Source organism: Rana temporaria, chromosome 8 (assembly GCF_905171775.1).
Source record: "Rana temporaria chromosome 8, aRanTem1.1, whole genome shotgun sequence".
Classification (NCBI taxonomy): Eukaryota; Metazoa; Chordata; class Amphibia; order Anura; family Ranidae; genus Rana; species Rana temporaria.
The window spans coordinates 143,719,150-143,741,061 of NC_053496.1; the positions used below are offsets into that span (position 1 = coordinate 143,719,150).

The 21,912-nt window shown below is 45.2% G+C and overlaps 1 protein-coding gene across 1 annotated transcript; it reads left to right on the plus strand.

Moving 5' to 3' along the window:
• Nucleotides 1–3,307: 3,307 nt before the first annotated feature.
• LOC120910715 lies at nucleotides 3,308–20,706 on the plus strand. Its single transcript, XM_040322454.1, has 4 exons — nucleotides 3,308–3,646; nucleotides 8,298–8,972; nucleotides 14,030–14,080; nucleotides 20,481–20,706. Exons 1-4 carry the CDS (start codon nucleotides 3,607–3,609, stop codon nucleotides 20,612–20,614), a joined length of 900 nt encoding a protein of 299 aa, XP_040178388.1. The 5' UTR covers nucleotides 3,308–3,606; the 3' UTR covers nucleotides 20,615–20,706.
• Nucleotides 20,707–21,912: the final 1,206 nt, after the last annotated feature.

Here is a 21,912-nt window from a genome sequence, read left to right on the forward strand (position 1 = left end):
TCTGCAGGGCAGCAACCTGGTCATCTGTCCACACATTTGCAAAATTTTATCAAATGGACGTTAGGAGGAACGCTGATTCAGCCTTTGGGCAGGCGGTACTGCGGGCCGCAGTTTAATCTCCTCTTGTCCGGTGGCACCTCTTGTTTGTTTTTTTCTGGTTGTCTCCCTCCCCTCATGGAGCATTGCTTGGGGACATCCCATATGTAATGGCTATGCTGCTCTGTGTCCCGTGATGTACGATAAAGAAAAAGGGATTTTTATTAACAGCTTACCTGTAAAATCCTTTTCTTGTAGTACATCACGGGACACAGAGCTCCCACCCCTCTTATGGGGAATTTTGGGATGCATATTGCTTGCTACAAAACTGAGGTACTCCCACTGTGGGTGGGGGTTATATAGGGAGGGAACTTCCTGTCGGAGAGTGCCAGTGTCCATCACCTGAAGGTACACTATATAACCCATATGTAATGGCTATGCTGCTCTGTGTCCCGTGATGTACTACAAGAAAAGGATTTTACAGGTAAGCTGTTAATAAAAATCCCTTTTTTTCCCTGTTCGTAAAAGTCCGTAATAAGGGAAATGTGCCCGTAAAAAGATCCGAATGTGAGCCGCAGCGCAGGCAGCGTCTAGTCCTCCTACATTATGCATAGCCTCGCCCTCTCTGACCGCCCAGCCCACCACCACCCGCCGCGCAGCCAATTATCAAAGCGCATTTTCGCGCTAACAACACTGCTGCCAGCCTATTCAAAAGAGCAGCGCGGGGAAACTGAGGAACATCTTAGAATGTGTGGACTCTGTGGAGAGCGGCACCGGCGGGATAGCACACAGCAGCAGATGTAGTGGACACACTGCAGACGCACCCCCACTGTGACGGCAGACGGAGACCGACCAGTGCGCCTGCCTGCCTGCTCTGCCCGCCCGACTGACTGACTGTAGCAGTCGGCCAGCCGCCATGCTGGTGCCCGGACCTGGAGTGGACCCTGGTCTCCACTCTCTTCGTTGGAGTAGGACTCCTCGCGACGGCTGCTGCCTGCCCTCAGTGCCACTGCCCTGGCCTTGTCTGGTGAGTCCTCCTCAGTCCAGCAGCAGAGTGTGAAGTGCTATCCTACCTAGACATCATCAGTATGCTGTGTCCTCCTCCTGTGCCCCTTTCACCTCTCCACAGATCAGATCTGTGGAGAGGTAAAAGGGGCACAGGAGGAAGACACAGCATACTGATGATGTGAAGAAGTGATATGATAATTTATTTGCAGCCTCTGTGCCATGTCCCCAGCCTCTGTCCCTCTCCTGTGTCATGTCCCCAGCGTCTGTCTCCCTCCTGTGTCATGTCCCCAGCGTCTGTCCCCCTCCTGTGTCATGTCCCCAGCGTCTGTCCCCCTCCTGTGTCATGTCCCCAGCGTCTGTCCCCCTCCTGTGTCATGTCCCCAGCGTCTGTCCCTCTCCTGTGTCATGTCCCCAGCGTCTGTCCCCCTCCTGTGTCATGTCCCCAGCGTCTGTCCCCCTCCTGTGTCATGTCCCCAGCGTCTGTCCCCCTCCTGTGTCATGTCCCCAGCCTCTGTCCCCCTCCTGTGTCATGTCCCCAGCCTCTGTCCCCCTCCTGTGTCATGTCCCCAGCCTCTGTCCCCCTCCTGTGTCATGTCCCCAGCCTCTATCCGCCTCCTGTGTCATGTCCCCAGGCTCTGTCCCCCTCCTGTGTCATGTCCCCAGCCTCTGTCCCCCTCCTGTGTCATGTCCCCAGCCTCTGTCCCCCTCCTGTGTCATGTCCCCAGCCTCTGTCCCCCTCCTGTGTCATGTCCCCAGCCTCTGTCCCCCTCCTGTGTCATGTCCCCAGCCTCTGTCCCCCTCCTGTGTCATGTCCCCAGCCTCTGTCCCCCTCCTGTGTCATGTCCCCAGCCTCTGTCCCCCTCCTGTGTCATGTCCCCAGCCTCTGTCCCCCTCCTGTGTCATGTCCCCAGCCTCTGTCCCCCTCCTGTGCCATGTCCCCAGCCTCTGTCCCCCTCCTGTGCCATGTCCCCAGCCTCTGTCCCCCTCCTGTGCCATGTCTATAACAAGTACTCGTACCAGTTGTCCAACAATGATATTTACTGCTTTTTATAAAGAAATACAATTGATTTTATGCAGTATTGAGTTTAGCCTTTTGGCCCGGCCCTCCAAAATATTTTTAGTTTCTCATGTGGCCCCATCGAAAAAATAATTGCCCACCCCTGGTGTAGAGGATATATATGCATCCCAGGTGTTGTATATATATTTATACACTGTATAGTTTAGCTAGATCTGCATTTCCTAATTTACTGGCAGGCAGGTGATTGTGCTAGCTGCAGTATTCTCATGTGGTGTACTGCCTGTGTCCTCTGCAGTGTTCACCTAAAGCTACGTAGTGTGGACTGCCTGTGTCCTCTGCAGTGAGCACCTAAAGCTACGTGGTGTGTAGTACTGCCTGTGTCCTCTGCAGTGTGCACCTAAAGCTATGTGGTGTGTGTACTGCCTGTGTCCTCTGCAGTGTGCACCTAAAGCTACGTGGTGTGTACTGCCTGTGTCCTCTGCAGTGTGCACCTAAAGCTATGTGGTGTGTGTACTGTCTGTGTCTGTGCTATTTTTCTCAATGATTTTCATCCATATTGCAGGACCAGACATTACATTAAAGCCGCAAGCAGTTTTAAATTATTTTTTTCTTATAGTAATCTCATTTTGTGCAGGGACAGTTCTAAACATGTGCCACTTCACATGCATACTATAGACACCCAGCAGGTACGATATTTAAAGGAATTTTTCATTTTTTTTTTCACTTTAAGCATCATTAAAATCACTGCTCCAGAAAAAACGACCGTTTTTAAAACTTTTTTTCCATTGATACATGTTCCCTGGAGCAAGACCCAGGTTCTCAAAGACGTTTTACGACAATAACTTGTATATTGGGCTTTAAAATGAGCACTTTTGAATTCGAACGTTCGAGTCCCATAGATGTCAATGGGGTTCTAAATGTTTGCGCAAATGGTCGGTCCGTTCAAAGGTTCTGGTGCGAACCGAACGGGGGGGGTGTTCGGCTCATCCCTACTACTGATGGCTTGGTGTCAGATAACACAGCATAACTTCAGAGGTCTAGTGGAGTCCATGCCACGATGGGTCAGGGCTGTTTTGGTAAAAAAAGGTGTACCTACTCAATATTAGGTGGGTGGTCATAATATTTATGCTGGTTGCTGTAGTTTAGGTTGTAGTTTACAATGACTGATTGACTGCAAAGAACATTTTTAAATAAAAATGCTATGTTATTAATTACTACATGTGGTTAATAATAAAAGCTATTGTTTTTAAGGAAATATATTGTTTTGTGTGGTATGTCTAAAGTCCACTATATTTATTGAAAAATTGCAGTTTAGGAAATACAAAAATAAAAACTTGACATTTAACAGTATAAGTGCTGCAGTTAACATTTTACACTGGAATTCTGCTTTAAAGTGCTAATTATTCATGAGTCAGAATTGATGTGGTGGTGGTTTTCTCAGCAGGTGGCTCTCCAGATGTGAACGTGGGTTAACGGAAGACTTCACAGAAGAACAGGGACACCCCTCCATAACAATACATGCCACCGATGTCCTGGTACAGACTATGTCCTCTGCTTGTCCCCTACTACTTCTCATGATATATGGTAAGTATAATATTATTTATGCGCAATTCTGTTGAGACTGTTTGGTTTATTCAGCTTTTGTAGCTGTACATGATGTTTTTTCAGACTCAATTATATGAAGAAGGGAAAATGCAAGGTTACTTGATAAAATATTACATTTAGCACAAAAGACTACACAGATTGCATTTTATAACTGATCTCTTAAATATATCATTTACTGATGTTGTTGTGTAAGGACCTATCTTAACCATTCATTAAAATTCTGATTAGTCAGTTAGACATTCACACTACACAGGCTTTGCTAAATTTTGTAGATGTGACAGATCAATTGTAAAACACTATCTGATGATAGGCTCAATTTACTAATAACTATAATTCATATAATTTTTCCATTTGGAGATGTATTGTCGGTATGTGACTGTTCTCATTGAATGGCACCCCAATGCACCATGCCGTCTCATATTAACGTGGATTGTGCGTTACCATGTGTTACTGCAACTCATAGGTGTGGAGCTAGCCTAAAAGAACCTTGCTACAAAATAAACATGAAGGCTGCTATTGCTTGACCTATCATTCTAAAATTGCCAGTTGCCTTGGTGGTCTGTTAGTGCATACTTGTTAAAGGTCAGTAGGGCTTTTTTTCCTCAAAGAATAGGTGCATGTACTCCCTCCTTCTGAGTCACTGCTTTTCTTCGCCCCCTTACCCACCTCCGAGCACTATCCCTTGGTTCCACCCCCTACCCACCTCTGAGCACTGTCCCTTGGTTCCACCCCTACTCACCCCCGAGCACCATCCCTTGGTTCCACCCCTATCCACCTTCCAGTATCACCCCTTTTGGAAAATACAAAATTAAGTATCATTTTGTGGTGCTACGCAACTTGTATGAAATTTGTTAATGATAACAAGGAAAGCACTAAAATAGATTCCGTGCAGCTAGCAGCAGTAGACCCCCCACAAACAATAGATCCCCCAGCAACAATAGATCCCCCCAACAAATATAGACATCCCGTCAAAAACAATACCTCCCTCAACAAAATAGATCCACCCCAGCAAAAATAGATCTCCCAGCATCCATCGTCAATAGAATCCTCCCTCAATAGTAGAACCCTCCCAGCAACAATATACCCTCCACCAGCAACACTAGTCCCCCTGAAACAATAGATCCCCCAGAGATATCAGATCCTCTAGCAGCAGACCCTCCAGCACCCCCCGGCCATTACATACATTCAGTGACAGAGGTGCTGGAACTGCGTTCCCCCACATTCCCGCTGAATAAAAAGCCCTGAGGGCACTCTCCGATTGTGGAAACTATCCAGCTTAGGTTCAGTGGTAATAAATAAATAAATAAATATTGTACAGTGAAAGTGTAAAACAAGTTTTTTTTTGTTTTTTTAATATGGTTTTGTATATAAATAAAATTTTCAATAATGTTCAAAAAAAATAAAATTTGATTCAAAATGTAAAGCAAGTAACTGAAAAGGAGATTGTTAAACTGTACAGCGGATTTCCAGTCTGCAAAGATCTATTAAACAATAAAAACTTACTGTACTTAATGACTGTTTTGTACAATCTCATCCAGCTTTTATGGCCATGCTGGATCTCATATGAATTAATTACCTTTCTTTATATTTATTTTTAATTTTAGTCGATTTCGTAGACAGGTTGCATCATGTGCTTTTGGCTTTACTGTTATTATAAGATTATATTATAAGATCAGACCTCTTGAAAGTGTCAACCCCCAAAAGATATTTTAGTTATAGATAGTTGCTAGTTGGATGAATCATCCATAGGCTTGTAACCAAGTGGAAAGTCTGCTCCACCACACCACAATGGGGCTCCAGGTTACCGCCCAATTGTATTTGGCCCAAGGTGCACAGATGCTACTTACCAAAAACCAACTTCACACAGGTTTCAGTCAATGGAGGTGAACTCAAACACAATGAAGAAACGTACAAGGAACATCGGAGGCCAAAAAATAGTTACAATTCCATCAGATATGTGACAGTAGCACAAGAAGGTCACCGTTCAGGCCAAAGGTACTGACAAGTACAGTATTTAAACATTGTTGTGACTCTGAGAGCAGTCCAGTGGAAATAAAGACTACCAGCCAAAGACTCCCTGCCAGATAATCTAGCGCTTCCCACAAGCCCCACGCCACATCCCACCCCCAGTCACCTTGGAGTTTTACTCCCCCTGCTGCATTCCCTATAGCATCATCCATAAAGAAAAATTCACAGGAAGATTGAACTCCTTATAATTTATGCAGCAGTGTTGAAAACTGAAATTCTAGGCAGAGGACTTCTGCCAGAGTAGCAAAGAGTAGTACTAAATGAAAAACAATATTTACCTTAATGTATTCACAGCATTAAAGGGTTAGTTCACCTTTACCAAAAAAACTACCTATGCAGGTAAGTTGTGCCTGTACGTAGATAAAAGCAAAGTGCCGCTTTGACCAAAGTTAAAGGAGAAGTAGAGTCAAAGCTTTTTTGGCTATACTTCTCCTATGGATCAGAGGACTGCAGTTAGTTCTACACTCCAGGCACCAGTTTTTAACCGACAGCAGGCTAAAGCTGACGTAACTGAGCAGGTCCAGGCTCTGAAAAGATGCTGAACATATGGTCAGGATCCACCCAGATGCCTGGACTGGCAGCTGGCTCCGCCTTTCAGTGAGCCACTGAGAGCCTGAGCCAGCTGCTCCCGACCACTCCACAGGCCAGTGCTCCAGTGAGCGCTGGAAGGGCAGAGCAGCGAGTTGGTGATTACCAGTCTCCAGCTCTCTGCAGGCTGAAGACCAAGAGTGATCAGCGGTGTTTAATCGCTCAAATCAGGGAAGGCAGCTGGGATCGGTGCTTCAGCCATCTAGGTAAGTATGATTGTTTTTTTGTTTTTTTTATAATCACATACTTCTTCTCTTTTAAATAATGCCCTTGCTAGAGGTGTAGGCCATGTATTCATCTCCAATACCTGGCTGAAAAACTTCCAGAGATGGAATCATTTCCTCCTACCTTGTTGCTATTACATTGCTAAGACACTCAGCCGATTCAAACCCACTTGCATGCCCTCCTGGTGAGCTCACTGGTGCCACAATGTGTCATGAATATGCAACAAGTCTGTCTGCTTACCTGATCTCCATGTGTTCATTAGAGGCTGACCCTGCTCTGGTTTCCCTTTTTATCACTTACTCTTCCTGTATGGCTCCACCCTAGTCCACCCTAGTCCATCCCAGGAAGCCTATATTAACCGTTGCTCTACAGGTCTGCAGTGCTGTTCAACAGTGTTCCTATGCTTAGTTCCTGTCTGCAGTGTAGTTTGCTAGTTCCTGTTTGCAGAGTGCTACGATCATCTTTCCGTGTACCGTTTTGGCTTGTCCCCGACTTCCTTGTCTGCCTGTGCCCCTGACTATTTGCATGTTCCACGGTTATCTGTTGCCCTGACCTCGGACTGCCCATCAACACTGTTTGTCCTGCTGGCTGCTTCCCCTTTCTCCCTGCAGAGTGTGACTTGAGGAATCTCGGGAACGCGACCTGGACCCAGTTGCGGCCAAGACCATCCTTACCATCAAAGGCTCTGGTGAATACAAAACTGGGTCTTAGACTCCGCGCCCTGGGTGATCTTAAGTTCACGCTTCGTGTCTGCTAGCAGTAGTCGGCCATAGGGTTCACCATCCTGTGGTGCATCCCTGACCCCAACAGGGTGCACTCGTCACCTGTCTAAGGGTGACCTGACACAATGGAGGTGATAGTGGACCACACGTGTGCAGGGGTTTGAAAGCTCACTCCTGTGATGGTGTGGTTGAACAGTAATGGCTGGGAATGTCTTAGCAACATCCTATCAACAAAATAGGAAGGGATGATGCCATCACTATGAGTTTTTTTTGTCCACGCCTCAGCAAGTTCATAAATGGCCTTAAACTGTAGCAATTTCCAACTGTAGTCAATGCTGCACAGTCTTATCTACAGACCCCCTTACCTGTATTGTCAGCGTTTTGGTAAGGGTGAACTAACCCTTTAAGTTAAAAAACTCCCCAGTATATTTACAACCCCCCACCCCATCCCCAAACACCTACTGTCCCTGTCATTGCTCCATGATCCACATTGTTTCCCTGAACTTCCTGGTTGTAAAAGACGGATGAGGGTAGTAACAGGCTCCTGCAGCTGTTGTGGGTTTAGTAACACTTTAAGGAAAGGTGAGAATGTACTGATGGGGAGAATGACATGAAAGAAAACCAGAAAAAAAAATTACCTTTGTTTTTATTGGTTGAACTAGATAGACATGTGTCTTTTTTAACCTTACAAACTAACACATGCATAGAAAGACTGGCAACAAAAGAGGCCAAGGCAAGCCTCCCACTTTGACGAAGAGCCTACCTTAGTGTGCCCAGAGTCCTTCAAACTCCCTATAAAATTAGCATTTTTCTGAAATCAGATAGCAGTTAAGTCTGTTGTATACCACAGTTGGATAAAGGGGCCTCTGCAACCCACCAAATGGCCAGGCAAATCAGATCTTCCTTATCACTGTGGAGGACCAGTGAGTAGTACAAGAATGGAATGGTATGGACCTTGCTTTTTATCTATTGCTTTTTAATCACGGTTTAGTTTACACCTAAAGTGTTTTTATTGTCAGAAAAACTGTCTGGTAGCCACAGTATAAACAGGTCTCTTTCATTTTTAGGGTGTTGGACACTACCTCTCCCATCTACAATGACTGTGGTCTGGAGTGTGCTGGACAATGGGCAAAACCAGGCCAATCTCGTATGTTTGGTGAACAGCAGACCAGATGCTATTTTCACAGTGTGGATATCAAATATTAATGAAACTAATAAAAGGACCTTAGGTGGCATTCAGATGAACATTATGCTAGCATCCTCCACCCAGCAATACATCTATTCATCTGGCAATGACCAACCTCCTGTTTCTGTAGTTCCTTCCCCTGGGGGCCCCTCCTCGCGTTTTTCTACCAGGAATGCTGGCTTTCAACTTTCCATATCTTTGTCTATAATGAGGCTGCCCATCATTGCCCCTTTTACTTCACTGAATATGCCTCTTCATTCTTTGGTGCCCTCCTTATCTTCTAGCAAAGAAGTCAGTAATTTTGTTCCTTCACCTTTCCGTGAAAGTGGCCTCATCCTTTCGCCAGAATTAACTGAGAGCAACAATGCTGACTCCCTTAACTCAGATTCTCAACAGAACATCAATGTTCACATTGGCCAACCTGTATTAACTGGAAATCTCAAGAATTTGGCCCATTTAAGTCTACCAATCGACAGCCTCCAAATATGGGACTCAGCGGCCTCCTGCTTTTTAGCTCAAGCTGAAAGTGTTGACATTAATGATATTATCCTCTCAGGTAATTTATTTCCTAATTGCTTGTTACAGTAATATCTGATAAAGTAAGAGCAGTGAGGTACAACTCAAAGAAACTAATTTTTATTAGTCCAATGATGGCAATAGACTAATGGAAAATAATTAATCAACAAAATATGCTCTTTCTTGTCTCTGTCTTACACAATTATATAGTATGGTCATACATGTCTTTGCACTAGCATTGCTTCTTTTGCCATCTATTGCTTCCATAGCAGGCTAAATCAAACCAGCCAATAGCTTTTCCTGCTGAAGTCACATGTGCCAAGGATGTTTGCTGAGGTTTGAACTATTAACATATAGGTCCGGATTCAGAAAGAATGGCGTATATTTATGCGGGCGTAGCGCATCTCATATGCGCTACGCCGCCGTAACTTAGTCAAGCGAGTAGTGTATTCAGAAAGAACTTGCCCCCGTAATTACGGCGGCGTATCGTATATGGTCCACCGTAAGCCCGCGTAATTCAAATGATCCAGGCCGTGGGCGTGTTGTATTGAAATGAGCCGTGACCCAATGCAAATGAATAGGCAATCGAATCGGCTCAATGCTTAGTCGACGTGAACGTAACCTACGCCCATCCCTATTCACGTACGACTTCCGCAAACGACGTAAAATACGACGCTGTTGCGACGTTTCCGACGTCCATACCTAACATGACTTACCCCTGCTTTATGAGGGGTAAAGTTCCGCCAGTCGGACACCTTACGTAAACAGCGTATTTTAATACGCCGGGCGCAAGTACGTCCGTGAATCGGTGTTTCTAGCTCATTTGCATATTCAACGCGGAAATCAACGGAAGCGCCACCTAGCGGCCAGCATAAATATGCACCCCAAGATACGACGGCGTAGGAGACTTATGCCGCTCTTATCTTGGCCAAATCTATGCGTAACTGATTCTAAGAATCAGGCGCATAGATACGACGGCGCACATTCGGACTTACGACGACGTACGTGGAGATACGCCGTCGTAAGTCCCTTGTGAATCCGGGCCATACTGTATTGTAATCATTGCCTAGTCTGTTAAGGTTTCTCAATAAACCAAGACCCCCCCCCCCCCCCCCAAAAGAACTGTCTGGAATAAAAGTAAAAATACCTCACCCCTGACTTCTTCATTGCAGGAGTGACATACTGCTCCTTAATAAATATACTTACCTTACCTCCAGTTTTCTGCATTGGAGGGGGTGATGTCACACTCCTTCTGTCAAGATCCCGAGGAATGATGAGTATTCCACATTTCACAAGAAGACATTCCTGCCCTGTGCTAAAGTGACTTCTCAGCAGATTTGGAATACAGTAAAACCCTGGTTTGAGAGCGTTTTGCAGGACAAGCAAAATTTCTTAATAAATTTTGACTTGATATACAAGCGATGTCTTGATATACAAGTAGTGCCATGTCACAACTGAGTATAACAGAGAAGAGAGGCGCTTCTAAGTGTAGAACAAAAAAGGGGTAGAGAAATGAAGCGCCACCTAAGTGCAGTATTAAAGAGGTTCTTTTAATGACACATTGTAAAAAACACACTTACAAGAAGGTAAGGAAAGAAGGCTCATCTGTAACATCCTGTAGTCCTCATCCCGGATCCATGGGCTGCTTTAGAAGTGAAGAAAGCAGATTGTGTGGAGTCTTCAGGCCTGTCCTGTGGCCTTCAGGATGTAGTCTGTTCCAGCCTCACAGGTCACGTGACAGGTCACGTGATTACTTCCCAGGAACACTTCCGGGAGGAGGGTCAAACAGGGAGAACAAAGGCTGATTGGGCTACGCGCTCGGAGCCACTGCTCCTTCTATTGGTCTGCTTCTAAGTGTAGCAATATGGTTACATTTAATGAAGGTACAACATGTGTCTCTTTTAATCATCAACCATGTGAGTTGCTAAATGTTGTACCTTCATTAAATGTAACCATATTTCTACACTTAGAGGCGCCTCTCTTCTCTTTTATACTCTGTAGCTCCTGATGGATTTTGCTTCCAATCCCCTCCGAGGAAGCTTCCATTTGTGGATGGACATTTTATGGTTACACAACCTAGTCACATTGCTATAATATTTTTATATGGACTATAAACTGAAGGACTTATGAATAAATGGTTGTGGAACAAATCATTTGAGTTTCCATTATTTCTTATGGGGAAATTCGCTTTGATATACAAGTGCTTTGTATTACAAGCATGCTTCCGGAACAAATTATGCTCGCAATCCAAGGTTTGACTGTATTCAAAAGTCCCCAGCATCTTGACGGAAGGAGCATGTTACCCCTTGCACCCCTTGCATTGCAGAAGCTGAAGGTATGTATATTTATTAAAGTGAAGTAAAGTCAAATAATAACAGTGTCATACATACCTGGTCCCTTACCTCCTTTTCTGGGGTCCCCTGCCAGCTTTCTGCTCCCCCTCTTCTGCATGTGCTACCACAGGAAGTCACTTCCTAGGGTGGCAAACTAGTGGGCACATTCCTAAGCTGGGCTCCATTGACACACACAGCACTGCTCAGCCATGCAACCCCCCCCCCCCACTCCCTTCTCACAGGATTTGACCGACATTGGCTCCTGGTCCCTGCTGCTCTCTGTCCTGTGAGGAGATGAAGAGAGAGTAGCGCTGCTGCAGACAGGCACAGTGCTGGATCAAGAGAGGGCTCAGAGAAGTATTCAGGGAGTTCGGGAAAGAACAGGTAGTGGGACATTTTCTTACCTTAACCTGCCTGGCGGTGTTCCCGAGACTGACTCGGGGTTAGATTTTCCTGCTACGATCGGTAACCCCGAGTCAGACTCGGGCTTGCCTCGCTAGATCCATAGGCACTTTTTACTTACCTTGTCCCTGGATCCAGCGATGCCACCGCGCTGTGTGAGCGAGCGGGACCTCGCTCGATTCACATAGTGCCTCCGTGTGACGCCGATCTCCGTTCCCTGCGACGTTACGACGCACGGGGACGGAGAACGGCGCCAAATTCAAAAATGTAAACAAACACCTTACATACAGTATACTGTAATCTTATAGATTACAGTACTGTATGTAAAAAAAACACACACCCCCCTTGTCCCTAGTGGTCTGTCCTGTGTCATGCATGTCATTTTATATAATAAAAACGTTTCTTTCTCCCTGCAAACTGTAGATTGTCCATAGCAACCAAAAGTGTCCCTTTATGTCAAAAATGGTTTTAGATCAGCTAAAAAACAGCGATAATAAATTATAATCACTTGCAGAATTGTGCGATAGCGATTTGTGGGGAAATTCGTCATAAAAAAAAAAAAATAATGACAGCCACAATTCTGCAACTGAGCAAATTTCAGTGATTTTAATTTGATTACATTATTGAATAATTTTTATTATAATTATATTATTATTTGTTATAATTATTTATAATTATTTATTATATTATAATTTATAATTTTGTTTTTAAAAAAATGTCATACCCGGGATGCCTATTAGAATCTTGTTTGGTCAGATTTAAGTGAGTTATTTCTAAAAATTACAGACCTAAAAATATAAAACGCCAAATTTCCTTGCAAATAATGGTACTGCTTTCAGCATGTTTTTTCTGAAAGAATCATACCGCCAGGGAGGTTAATGCAGGAAATGTATTAGGGTAAGAAAATGTCCCACTATCTTCAATATCTTGACTTTAGAACCACTTTACCTTAACAGAGAGAGGAAAATTGCTTGTTAGTGCACACTATACATTCCGCTTTAAGATCCCTTTCACACTGAGGGCGTATTGCAGGCACTATAGTGTTAAAAATAGCACCTGCAATCCGCCCTCAAACAGCTGCTCCATTGTCTCCAGTGTGAAAGCCCGAGTGTTGCGCTAGCAGGACGGTAAAAAAAGTCCTGTTAGCCGCATCCTTGGAGCGGTGTGTTTACCGCTCCTCCATCGCTGCTGCCCATTGAAATCAATGGGCTGTTTCAGCGGTAAAAATAGGCAGCTCAGTGTGAAAGGGGTCTCAAAGGGAATGCTTAGTATTTCCAATGTTTAATATATTCACATACAAGAGATCAATCTGATGTCAACAATTTAAACATTCCCTGTTAGTATTTTGAAAATCCTGCTTTTAAGTATAGTTTGTAATTAGATATGTACAGTAAAGCAACCATATCTGCTAATTACATATGCAGCCTCTGCTTCCTGCTTTGCAGCCTTACATGTGGTTATGTATTACCAATTCTTTCTACAATGTAAAGCTTGTCATACACTATAAAATCTATCAATTCCCCCCATCCACGCTAAACAGCATAAATGGACAATTCTTCCCTGCCAGCTACTGTCAGCACCCTTCGCTGTCAGAATACAGAATCGTGGCTTCATCTGATTGGATGCAGCAGCTCTTTCGCCAACATTTTTTTGTCTAGCTACTTTGACTTTTAGATCAAAGTATGTTGGGTGGGAGGGTGCCAAAAGGACCACCACAGCTTGAATTTTGGCCAGTTCACCAGAACTTGGCCAGAAATGTGTTCAGTGTATGGTCAGCTTTTGGCCAACCCACTGAAATTAATGCATTTCGATTGTGGCTGTTGACTTAAAGAGGAGGTCCAGCCCCCCACAAAAAAATGTAAAGTCATCAGCTACAAATACGGCAGCTGCTGACTTTTAATATATGGACACTTACCTGTCCAGGGAGCCTGCGATGTCGGTACCCCAGCTGATCATCGAATCGGCTGTCGGGTACAGCCGCCACCATTACTGGTAATGGAACCCAGCAGTGAAGACTTTCGGCTTCACAGCTGGTTCCCTACTGTGCATGCGCTTTCTAATTGGTCGGGCAGAGGAGGGGGTCAAACTTCCGAGAGAACGGGCTGCGGCCACATCTGCTGGAAGTGGGGCACTGTACCTGTCAAAAACAGGTACCCATTCCCCCCTCCGCCTGAAACGTGCCAAATGTGACGCCAGAGGGGGGAGGAGACGGATAAGCGGAAGTTCCACTTTTGACCCCTTTGACCTGTGGGAGCCTTTATAAAATCTTGCAGCTGCATTCCTAATTGTTTCATTCATTGTGAAGACTTGTATGCATGAAAGCAAAAATAGTAGGTATTGCTCTAACATTTTTTGTTTCCAGGAGAATCAAGTTGCTCCTTGTGCTATGATGAAGACTTTTCCTCGGCGTTAGGTATGGAAATTCTTTTGTTCTCAATATATGTAATTTTTTTTTACTTTGCAGAAATGTTATTGAATCTCTCTCTCTCTTTAAAAAAAAATAGAACATAGGGCCAAATCCACAGCCAGCGGCGCAAAATAAGTTTTTTCTAACTTATGTCATTTAAGTTACGGCGCCCTAAGTTGGTGTCGTAATTGCCGTATCCACAGCGCATTTGCGCCCAAAAGTGCGCCTGCCGTAACGTAAATTCGGAGGCGTAAGGCGGGGTTATGGCAAGTGGGAAGGAAGTGGGCGTGCTTCATTGTAATGAGCCGTGACCCCATGCAAATGAAGGTCCGGCCGTACTGCGCATGCGCGCACGAATCTGCTGCTCACTGCGCATGTGCAGAACTTTGCTTGGCGCAATCAGTGAGATAGGTAAAAGGCCAAGTGTACTTAGTTTGAGGATCGCACTGTGCTTAACTAGCTCCAGTCAAACACACTTCATTTGCAAAAGTATTTCCCTGTGTTCCCTTCCATGAGCAATTTGCTTCTGCTCTTAGTTTGTCAGTGTTTGTTGGTAAGTTGTGTTTGATAGAGAAGTGTTGGAGGAGTAGTAGATAGTAGTTGTTGTTTGTTTGTGATAAGTGTAATTTTTGTTTGATTGTTTCTGCTAATTTTTTTGTTTGTTTTTTTTCTGCTTGGATTTTGTGTTTGGTTTTTGTGTGTTTGTATTTGACTTTGTAGTAGCTGTCTGTGTGTATTTTTGTGTATTTGTTTGGTGTGTATTTTTGTGTGTTTGTATTTGACTTTGTAGTAGCTGTCTGCTTGTGTGTGTATTTTTGTGTGTTTGTCCTGTTTGGCTTCTTGTTGCTGGGTGGTGTCTGTGATGGCCCCCAAACGCAGGAAGCTGAATTTTTCACATGTTGAAAAGCAAATCCTAGCCAGGTATGTCATACAATATGGAAGATATCTACATGGGCCTGATAGCCGGAACACCTCCCCGGCCCAAAGGAAGAGGATCTATGCCAAAATAACAGATCACATAAATGCGGCGGGGGGAGGGGAGACGAGGACCCCCGCTGGCATTAAGAAAAAGATCAATGATCTGAGGAGCGTGGTCCGCAATAAGGTGGCCAAGCTCACTGCGCATAGGAGGGGCACTGGAGGAGGGGGACCATGCCCCATCCGGCTGACTGAGGAGGAATGGGCAGTGGCCCGGTGTTTCGAGCCAGAGCAGGTGGTGGGCCTGCCTGGTTATCAGTCTGATGTTCCTGTGAGGCCAGGTAAGGTTTTTTTTTTTTTTTTTTTTTGGTGATTAGCATGTGTGGGTGGGGGAAGGGAACATGTGCCAAGTGTGTGGATCCCCAAACCTGTGATTGTTTGGTGTCTTCCACAGATGACCAGGAGATTGCTGGGCCATCAGGCCAGGCTGCTGCACCACCCCAAAGACAGGAGGCTGCTGAGGAGTCCCCAGGGGAGGGGAGTGGCCAAACCTCCCCTCATGAGGAGGCTGAGGGGGAGGAGGATGAGGGGGAGGAGGATGAGGGGGAGGAGGAAGAAGATCTCCAGATTGGCCGGGAAATCATTATTGCCACAGATCTGATGACCTTTGATGATACCCTTGAGGCTAGCCTTGAGGCTCCCCTTGAGGCTACCCCAGAGGCTCCCCTTGAGGCTACCCCAGAGGCTCCCCTTGAGGCTACCCCAGAGGATCCCCCAGAGGCTGGCACCAGTCAGGCCACCATCAGGGGTAGCCCCTCCCACTCCTCCCACAACATGCCGCAACCCACAAGGGTCACTCTATCCCCTCCTACCTGGCCACAAGCCTCAGGGGCAGGCAGGATGGCGACCCAGGACACCAGGGTGGGGTCTGAGCATATGCTGGCCAGTCTGCTGAGGGACAATGCCAAGCAGACCCGCAGTCTGGGTGACATCAAAAAAACTATGGCCAAGATGGAGCACAGCCTGGATGTAATGAGGGAGTCACTCAGTGATGTGGCCACCAATTCATTGGGTGTCATCACCTGTTTGTGGTCCCTGCATACCGCCACAACAGGCGTGGGCCAGGAGGTGACTGCCCTCACCCGGGCTGTGCAGGACAACACCCGGGCTGTGCAGGAGAACACACGGGCTGGCCAGGCCAATACGGCTGCCATCACTGCCTGCCTGACCAGGATAGCAGTGGCCTTGGAGGGCAGGCCAGCCGGAGGTCAGACACCAGGGGAGGCTCCTCCCTCCCCTGCTCCCCCCCCCCAATGAAGATACTCCCTCCCCTGCTCCCCCCCCCAATGAAGATACTCCCTCCCCTGCTCCCCCCCCCCGTGAAGATCCTCCAGGTGGCCGTGCCCGTGCCCGTGCCCGTGGGCAGCCTAGACGGAGCACTCGCCGCCGGACTTAAATACCAGGGGTACTTTTTTTTTTTTTTTTTTTTATTTAAAAATTTTGGTTATTATACTGTACTTATGATTTGGTTTATGTGTGTGAATGATGTGTGAATGTGGGGGGGTGGCATTCCTGACAAAATAAGGGTGTCCCCCTCAGTTTTGGTGGAGAAGGGATCCCCAGGACCAGGGAAAAGTCATCCTAGGTTCCTGAATGGTGTATGAATGCACAGTGACATAATTGGAGCCGTGGCGGGGCGTTACTGCTCCCAAGTACCAAAGGGGGGGGGGGGTACTTGGATCTAATCCAATTCGATGTGCATGTGATGTGTTTGTGCTAGGGACCACAGTGGTGTGCATTCATGCATTCTCATTGTGACATAAATCATGTGCGTTTCCAGAGACAAAAACATTCTCAATGTGTCATTAAACATGTGCGTTTACTGTGCAAAGCAACATTCTCATTGTCACATAATTCATGTGCGTTTGCAGTGAAAACAAATAATAACATTGTCACATAATTCATGTGCGTTTGCATTGAAAAGAAATAATAACATTGTGACATGATTTCTGGCCATTTACTGAGAAAAGATGCCTTCTGCCAGGCGTCTCCTGGCTACTGTGCCCTCAGTAGACCGGGTAGAGTGGGCTAGGGGGGGATTGCCTGGGTGGGGGGTCAGGTCAGCACGTAAGTTAATCTCCAGTCCCCTTCTCGTTGCAAAGTTATGAAGAATGCAACAAGCCCATATTATTTGGCACACAAAGTCTGGGGAATACAGCAGTGTACCCCCAGTCTTGTCCAGGCATCTGAAGCGGGACTTCAGCAGGCCAAAAGTACGCTCCACTACTGCCCGGGTGCGAATATGAGCCTCGTTGTAGCGTTGCTCTCCTGGGGTTTGGGGGTTCCTGAATGGGGTCATCATGTGAGGGCCCAGGGCATATCCAGAGTCACCTGGAAGGCAAAAGACAGGAGGATATTAGTCATGCATGTGCCCCATGTGATGTCTGCATCATGGGGGGGGACAGTCATACCTGACACACATGTCACTCACCAACCAGCCAGCTGTCTCCATACACGTTCTGCTCCAATTCACGTGCTATGTTGGTCTGCCTAAAGATGTAGCTGTCATGGCACGAACCTGGAAATTTGGCACACACATGCCAGATGAGGCCATGGGCATCCACGATTACCTGGACATTGATGGAATGCCAGTTTTTGCGATTCCTGAACAGGTGCTCTGTATCATGGGGGGGCTGTAGTGCCACATGGGTACAGTCAATGGCCCCGATGGTCCGTGGGAATCGTGCAATCTGATAGAAATCAGCCATGCTCTTCATTCGCTGGTCCTCCTGGGTGGGCTTTTCAAATTGACTGCCCATGCGTCTCAGTATTGCAGGGACAACCTGGTGCACACACCTGCTCATCGAGGACTGTACCATCCCAGCCAGACCTCCACATGTTCTCTGAAAAGACCCAGTGGCCAGAAAATGCAGGGTGGCCATAACTTTAATATGAGCTGGCAGGGCATGGGATCGTTGGGTTGGGGTGTTCAGATCATCCTGCAGGATCCTGGTTAAGTCCAGGATGGCTTCCTGGTTTAATCTGAAGTGGCCAATGACCTCAGACGCAGTCATGCCAAAGAGATCTTGGCGTGGGCGGTAGATCCTCTCCTGTGCCCTCCTCCTCCTCCTCTGTGCCCTCCTCCTTCTCTGCGCCTGTAAAGTGGCGAGTGCTGTTATAATCATTGATGGCCCAGGCATTTTGGCAGTCACAATGAAGTCAAGCAAAGAAGTGTTGGCAGCTCTTCCTAAATGGTGTTGCTTCAGCAGACCTTTACAGGGCTGGTGTAAAATTAGGGCTGCTTTTATAAAGTCTAATTTTGCTCCAGAAAACTAACAGGTGCGCACAGGGCGTTATCTACGGCGCACAGGGCGTAATCTACGGCGCACACACTTAATTTTGAGGATCGCCCTATCTCCCTCATTTGCATCTTTGCCTATCAAATAAAGCGGCGTGACTAGCGTAATTTGCGTCAGAGGATGCGCCAGAGTAATTATTTTAAGTAGGACGGAAAAACCGGATTTTTCATTTTGAGGATCGGGCGCAAAGATACGCGCGGAGTAAAATTAGAAATCTCGAGTTAAGTCGGCGCATCTGCTTTGTGGATTTGCCCCATACTCCTTAACATACTACTCTGTGCCAGATCACGTACCTAGTACGTGCTCTGACACTTCCGGGTATGGGGCACGCACGTGCGCACCACTGTCAACCCACTGCGATTCTACACAGCGGGAGCTGCGGACTCGATGTCTGCCGCCACCCACCGATTACACAAGACAGAGGCGGAATGACAATCTGTCTATGTAAACAAGGAAGATTATCCTTCTGTCAATTCTTCTAAGCTGAGTAAGCACACATTTAACCCTTTGAGCACCCCTGATGTTAACCCCATTCCTGCTAGTGTCATTAGTACAGTGACAGTGCATATTTTTTAGCACTGATCACTGTATTAGTGTTACTGGTCCCCAAAAAGTGTCAAAGGTGTCAGGTGTCTAATTTGACCGCTGCATTGTCGCAGTCCCGCTATAAGTCGCTGATCGACGCCATTTATAGTAAAAAAAAACAAAAAAAACATTTCATAGTTTGTAGACGCTTTAACTTTTGCGCAAACCAACCAATGTACGTTTATTGGGATATTTTTTTACCAAAAATATGTAGCAGAATATATATTGGCCTAAATTGATGAAGAAATTCGATTTTTTTTAAATTTCTTATTGGGTATTTCTTATAGCAAAAAAGAAAAAAATGTTATTGTTTTTTTTTCAAAATAATTTGTCTTGTTTTGTTTATAGCACAAAAAAATAAAAAACGATCAAATACCACCAAAAGAAAGCTCTATTTGTGGGAAAAAAAGATCAGGAAGGGGGTAAAGGCTTCCGAAGCTCTAGTGGTTAAAGGGTCACTAAAGGAAAAAAATTTTTTTGCTGAAATGACTGTTTACAGGGTATAGAGACATAAAAGTTAACTGATTCCTTTAAAAATTATTAAAAATAGATTAAATTCAATCATATAATGTGCCTCTAGTTTCACTTTCGTTTTTAAACTGGTTTCATGTTTATGTGAAGTAAAGAGACCCACAGAACAAAAACAAACAAATCCAGGGCAGTGTTTTGTTTTTAAAATGAATCTGATTGGTTCTGTTAAGTTTTAGACACACAGTAATGACAGCTTAGACTATCGTGAAAAGCTCCCAGTACCATGGTTATAAGGAAATAGACAACCAGGAAGTGTGGAGATCAGAGCAGTTTTACAGCAACATCAAAGCAAAAACGAGCAATGAGGACATGAAACCAGGACTGCAGTAAGGTAAAGGAAGCTATTTAGCTGAAAAATTGTTTTCCTTTAGTGATCCTTTAACATAAGCAATATCTTCCCCACTTCCCCACCCCATATGATAGATGCTGGAGAGGCAGAAGAAGTACCAGGTATTTTTTGGTTCTCTGATGGCAAATTGGAGTAGCAGGGACACTTAGGGATGGCAAATAAAGTATGGTGCTTCCCATGAAGCAGTCCTGGTAAATTACCTAGTATCGACAAAGTACAAGATCACTTTAAAGCAGAAGATCAAATAATATTTTTAGTACCTAAAAGTAGAGAAGAATAAGATCTACTGTCAAGTTTTTATTACTGCCTGTGTCCCTGTCTGTGTGATTTTCCTTCACTTCCTGTCCCAGTGACTCCCCTGACATTGCCAAGAGCTCACTTCCTTGTTTTCTCCTCTCTGGAGTGTGTTCCCCAAATGTATCTGTAGGAAATCTACTAATGAGCCAATCACACTGTCACCAGACAGCAATAAAAACCTGGCAGGGGATCTAATGCTTTATCTTGCTATACAAAACTGAAAACAAAAGTTTTTGGTGTTCAACTTTATATATAGGGAGGTGGGATTATACTGCAATCTTTGCTTTATTATTCTAAATTCATGGAATTACTGTTCACAGATATTAAAAACCTTGAATTTATGTTATGACTTTTGTGTTTTCTTTAGCTCTTCATATGAAGCAGGATTTCCTCTTTGTCTTGGCCATCAGAATAATCGTCTTCAAACTCTTCATTTTCGACCTGCTGGTGACCTGGATAGCCATGCTGCAATTGTATTGGCCTGTAGCCACTGGCTTATAGAATGTATATTCTTCTCCCTGATGTCATCCAGAACAATATAAGGCAGTATATCTTACAATAAACTAGTATTTCTAAATCATGCATCGATGTATATTATGTTTATGTTACAGTATTCATCATTTAGGGTTGCACCATCAGATACCAGTTTTATAAGACCGAGAACAAGTACTTATACTTTTGCTCAAGTACTTGCCAATATCAATTACTGATACCTATTTAAAAAAAAAATGTTTTTGCTATTACAAGGGATGATCAACATCTCCTTTAATGGAATGGGCAGTGACAGGTCCTCTTTATGGAAATCTCTCCTCTGCCCTCCAATGCAGCCTATGACACACTTCCCTCACCACTACACTAACTTACCTGATTCCTATACTTACCTACCTGATTCCTATAGTTACCTACCTGATCCCTACACTAACCTACCTGACCACTACACTAACCTACCCGATTCCTATACTGACCTACATGATCCCTACACTAACCTACCTGACCACTACACAAAGCTACCTGATTCCTACACTGACCCACCTGATCCCTACACTAACCTACCTGACCACTACACTAACCTACCTGATTCCTATACTGACCTACCTGATCCCTACACTAACCTACCTGACCACTACACAAAGCTACCTGATTCCTATACTGATTCACCTGATCCCTACACTAACCTACCTGACCACTACACTAAACTACCTGATCCCCACACTAATCTACCAGACCACTACACAAAGCTACCTGATTCCTATACTGACCCACCTGATCCCTACACTAACCTACCTGACCACTACACTAACATACCTGATTCCTATACTGACCTACCTGATCCCTACACTTACCTACCTGACCACTACACTAACCTACCCGATTCCTATACTCAGGGCCGCCATCAGGAATTTTGGGGCCCCTTACACAGCTTCAGGTATGGGCCCCCGGGGGAATTGAGAAGCGGAGAGGGGTGCCACCGCAAATTGAGAAACGGGGGGGGGGGGCGCCCGCAAAGTGAGAAATGGGGGGGACGGACACTGCAAATCGAAAAGCGGGTTGGGGTGCTGACGAACAAAAAAAAAGAAAAGGGGATTGCCATCCAGGCCCCTTACAGGTATACTGATGAAAAGAATGTAGAAAAATAAAAAATAAGATAAAAGAAAAAAAAAACAAGGGGGGTTGCCATCCGGGCCCCTTACAGGTATACTGATGAAAAAAATTTAAACAAATTTAAAAAAATTAAAAGAAAACCAAAAAAAAAACAAGGGGGTTGCCAGGTATACTGATGAAAAAAATGTAAAAAATAT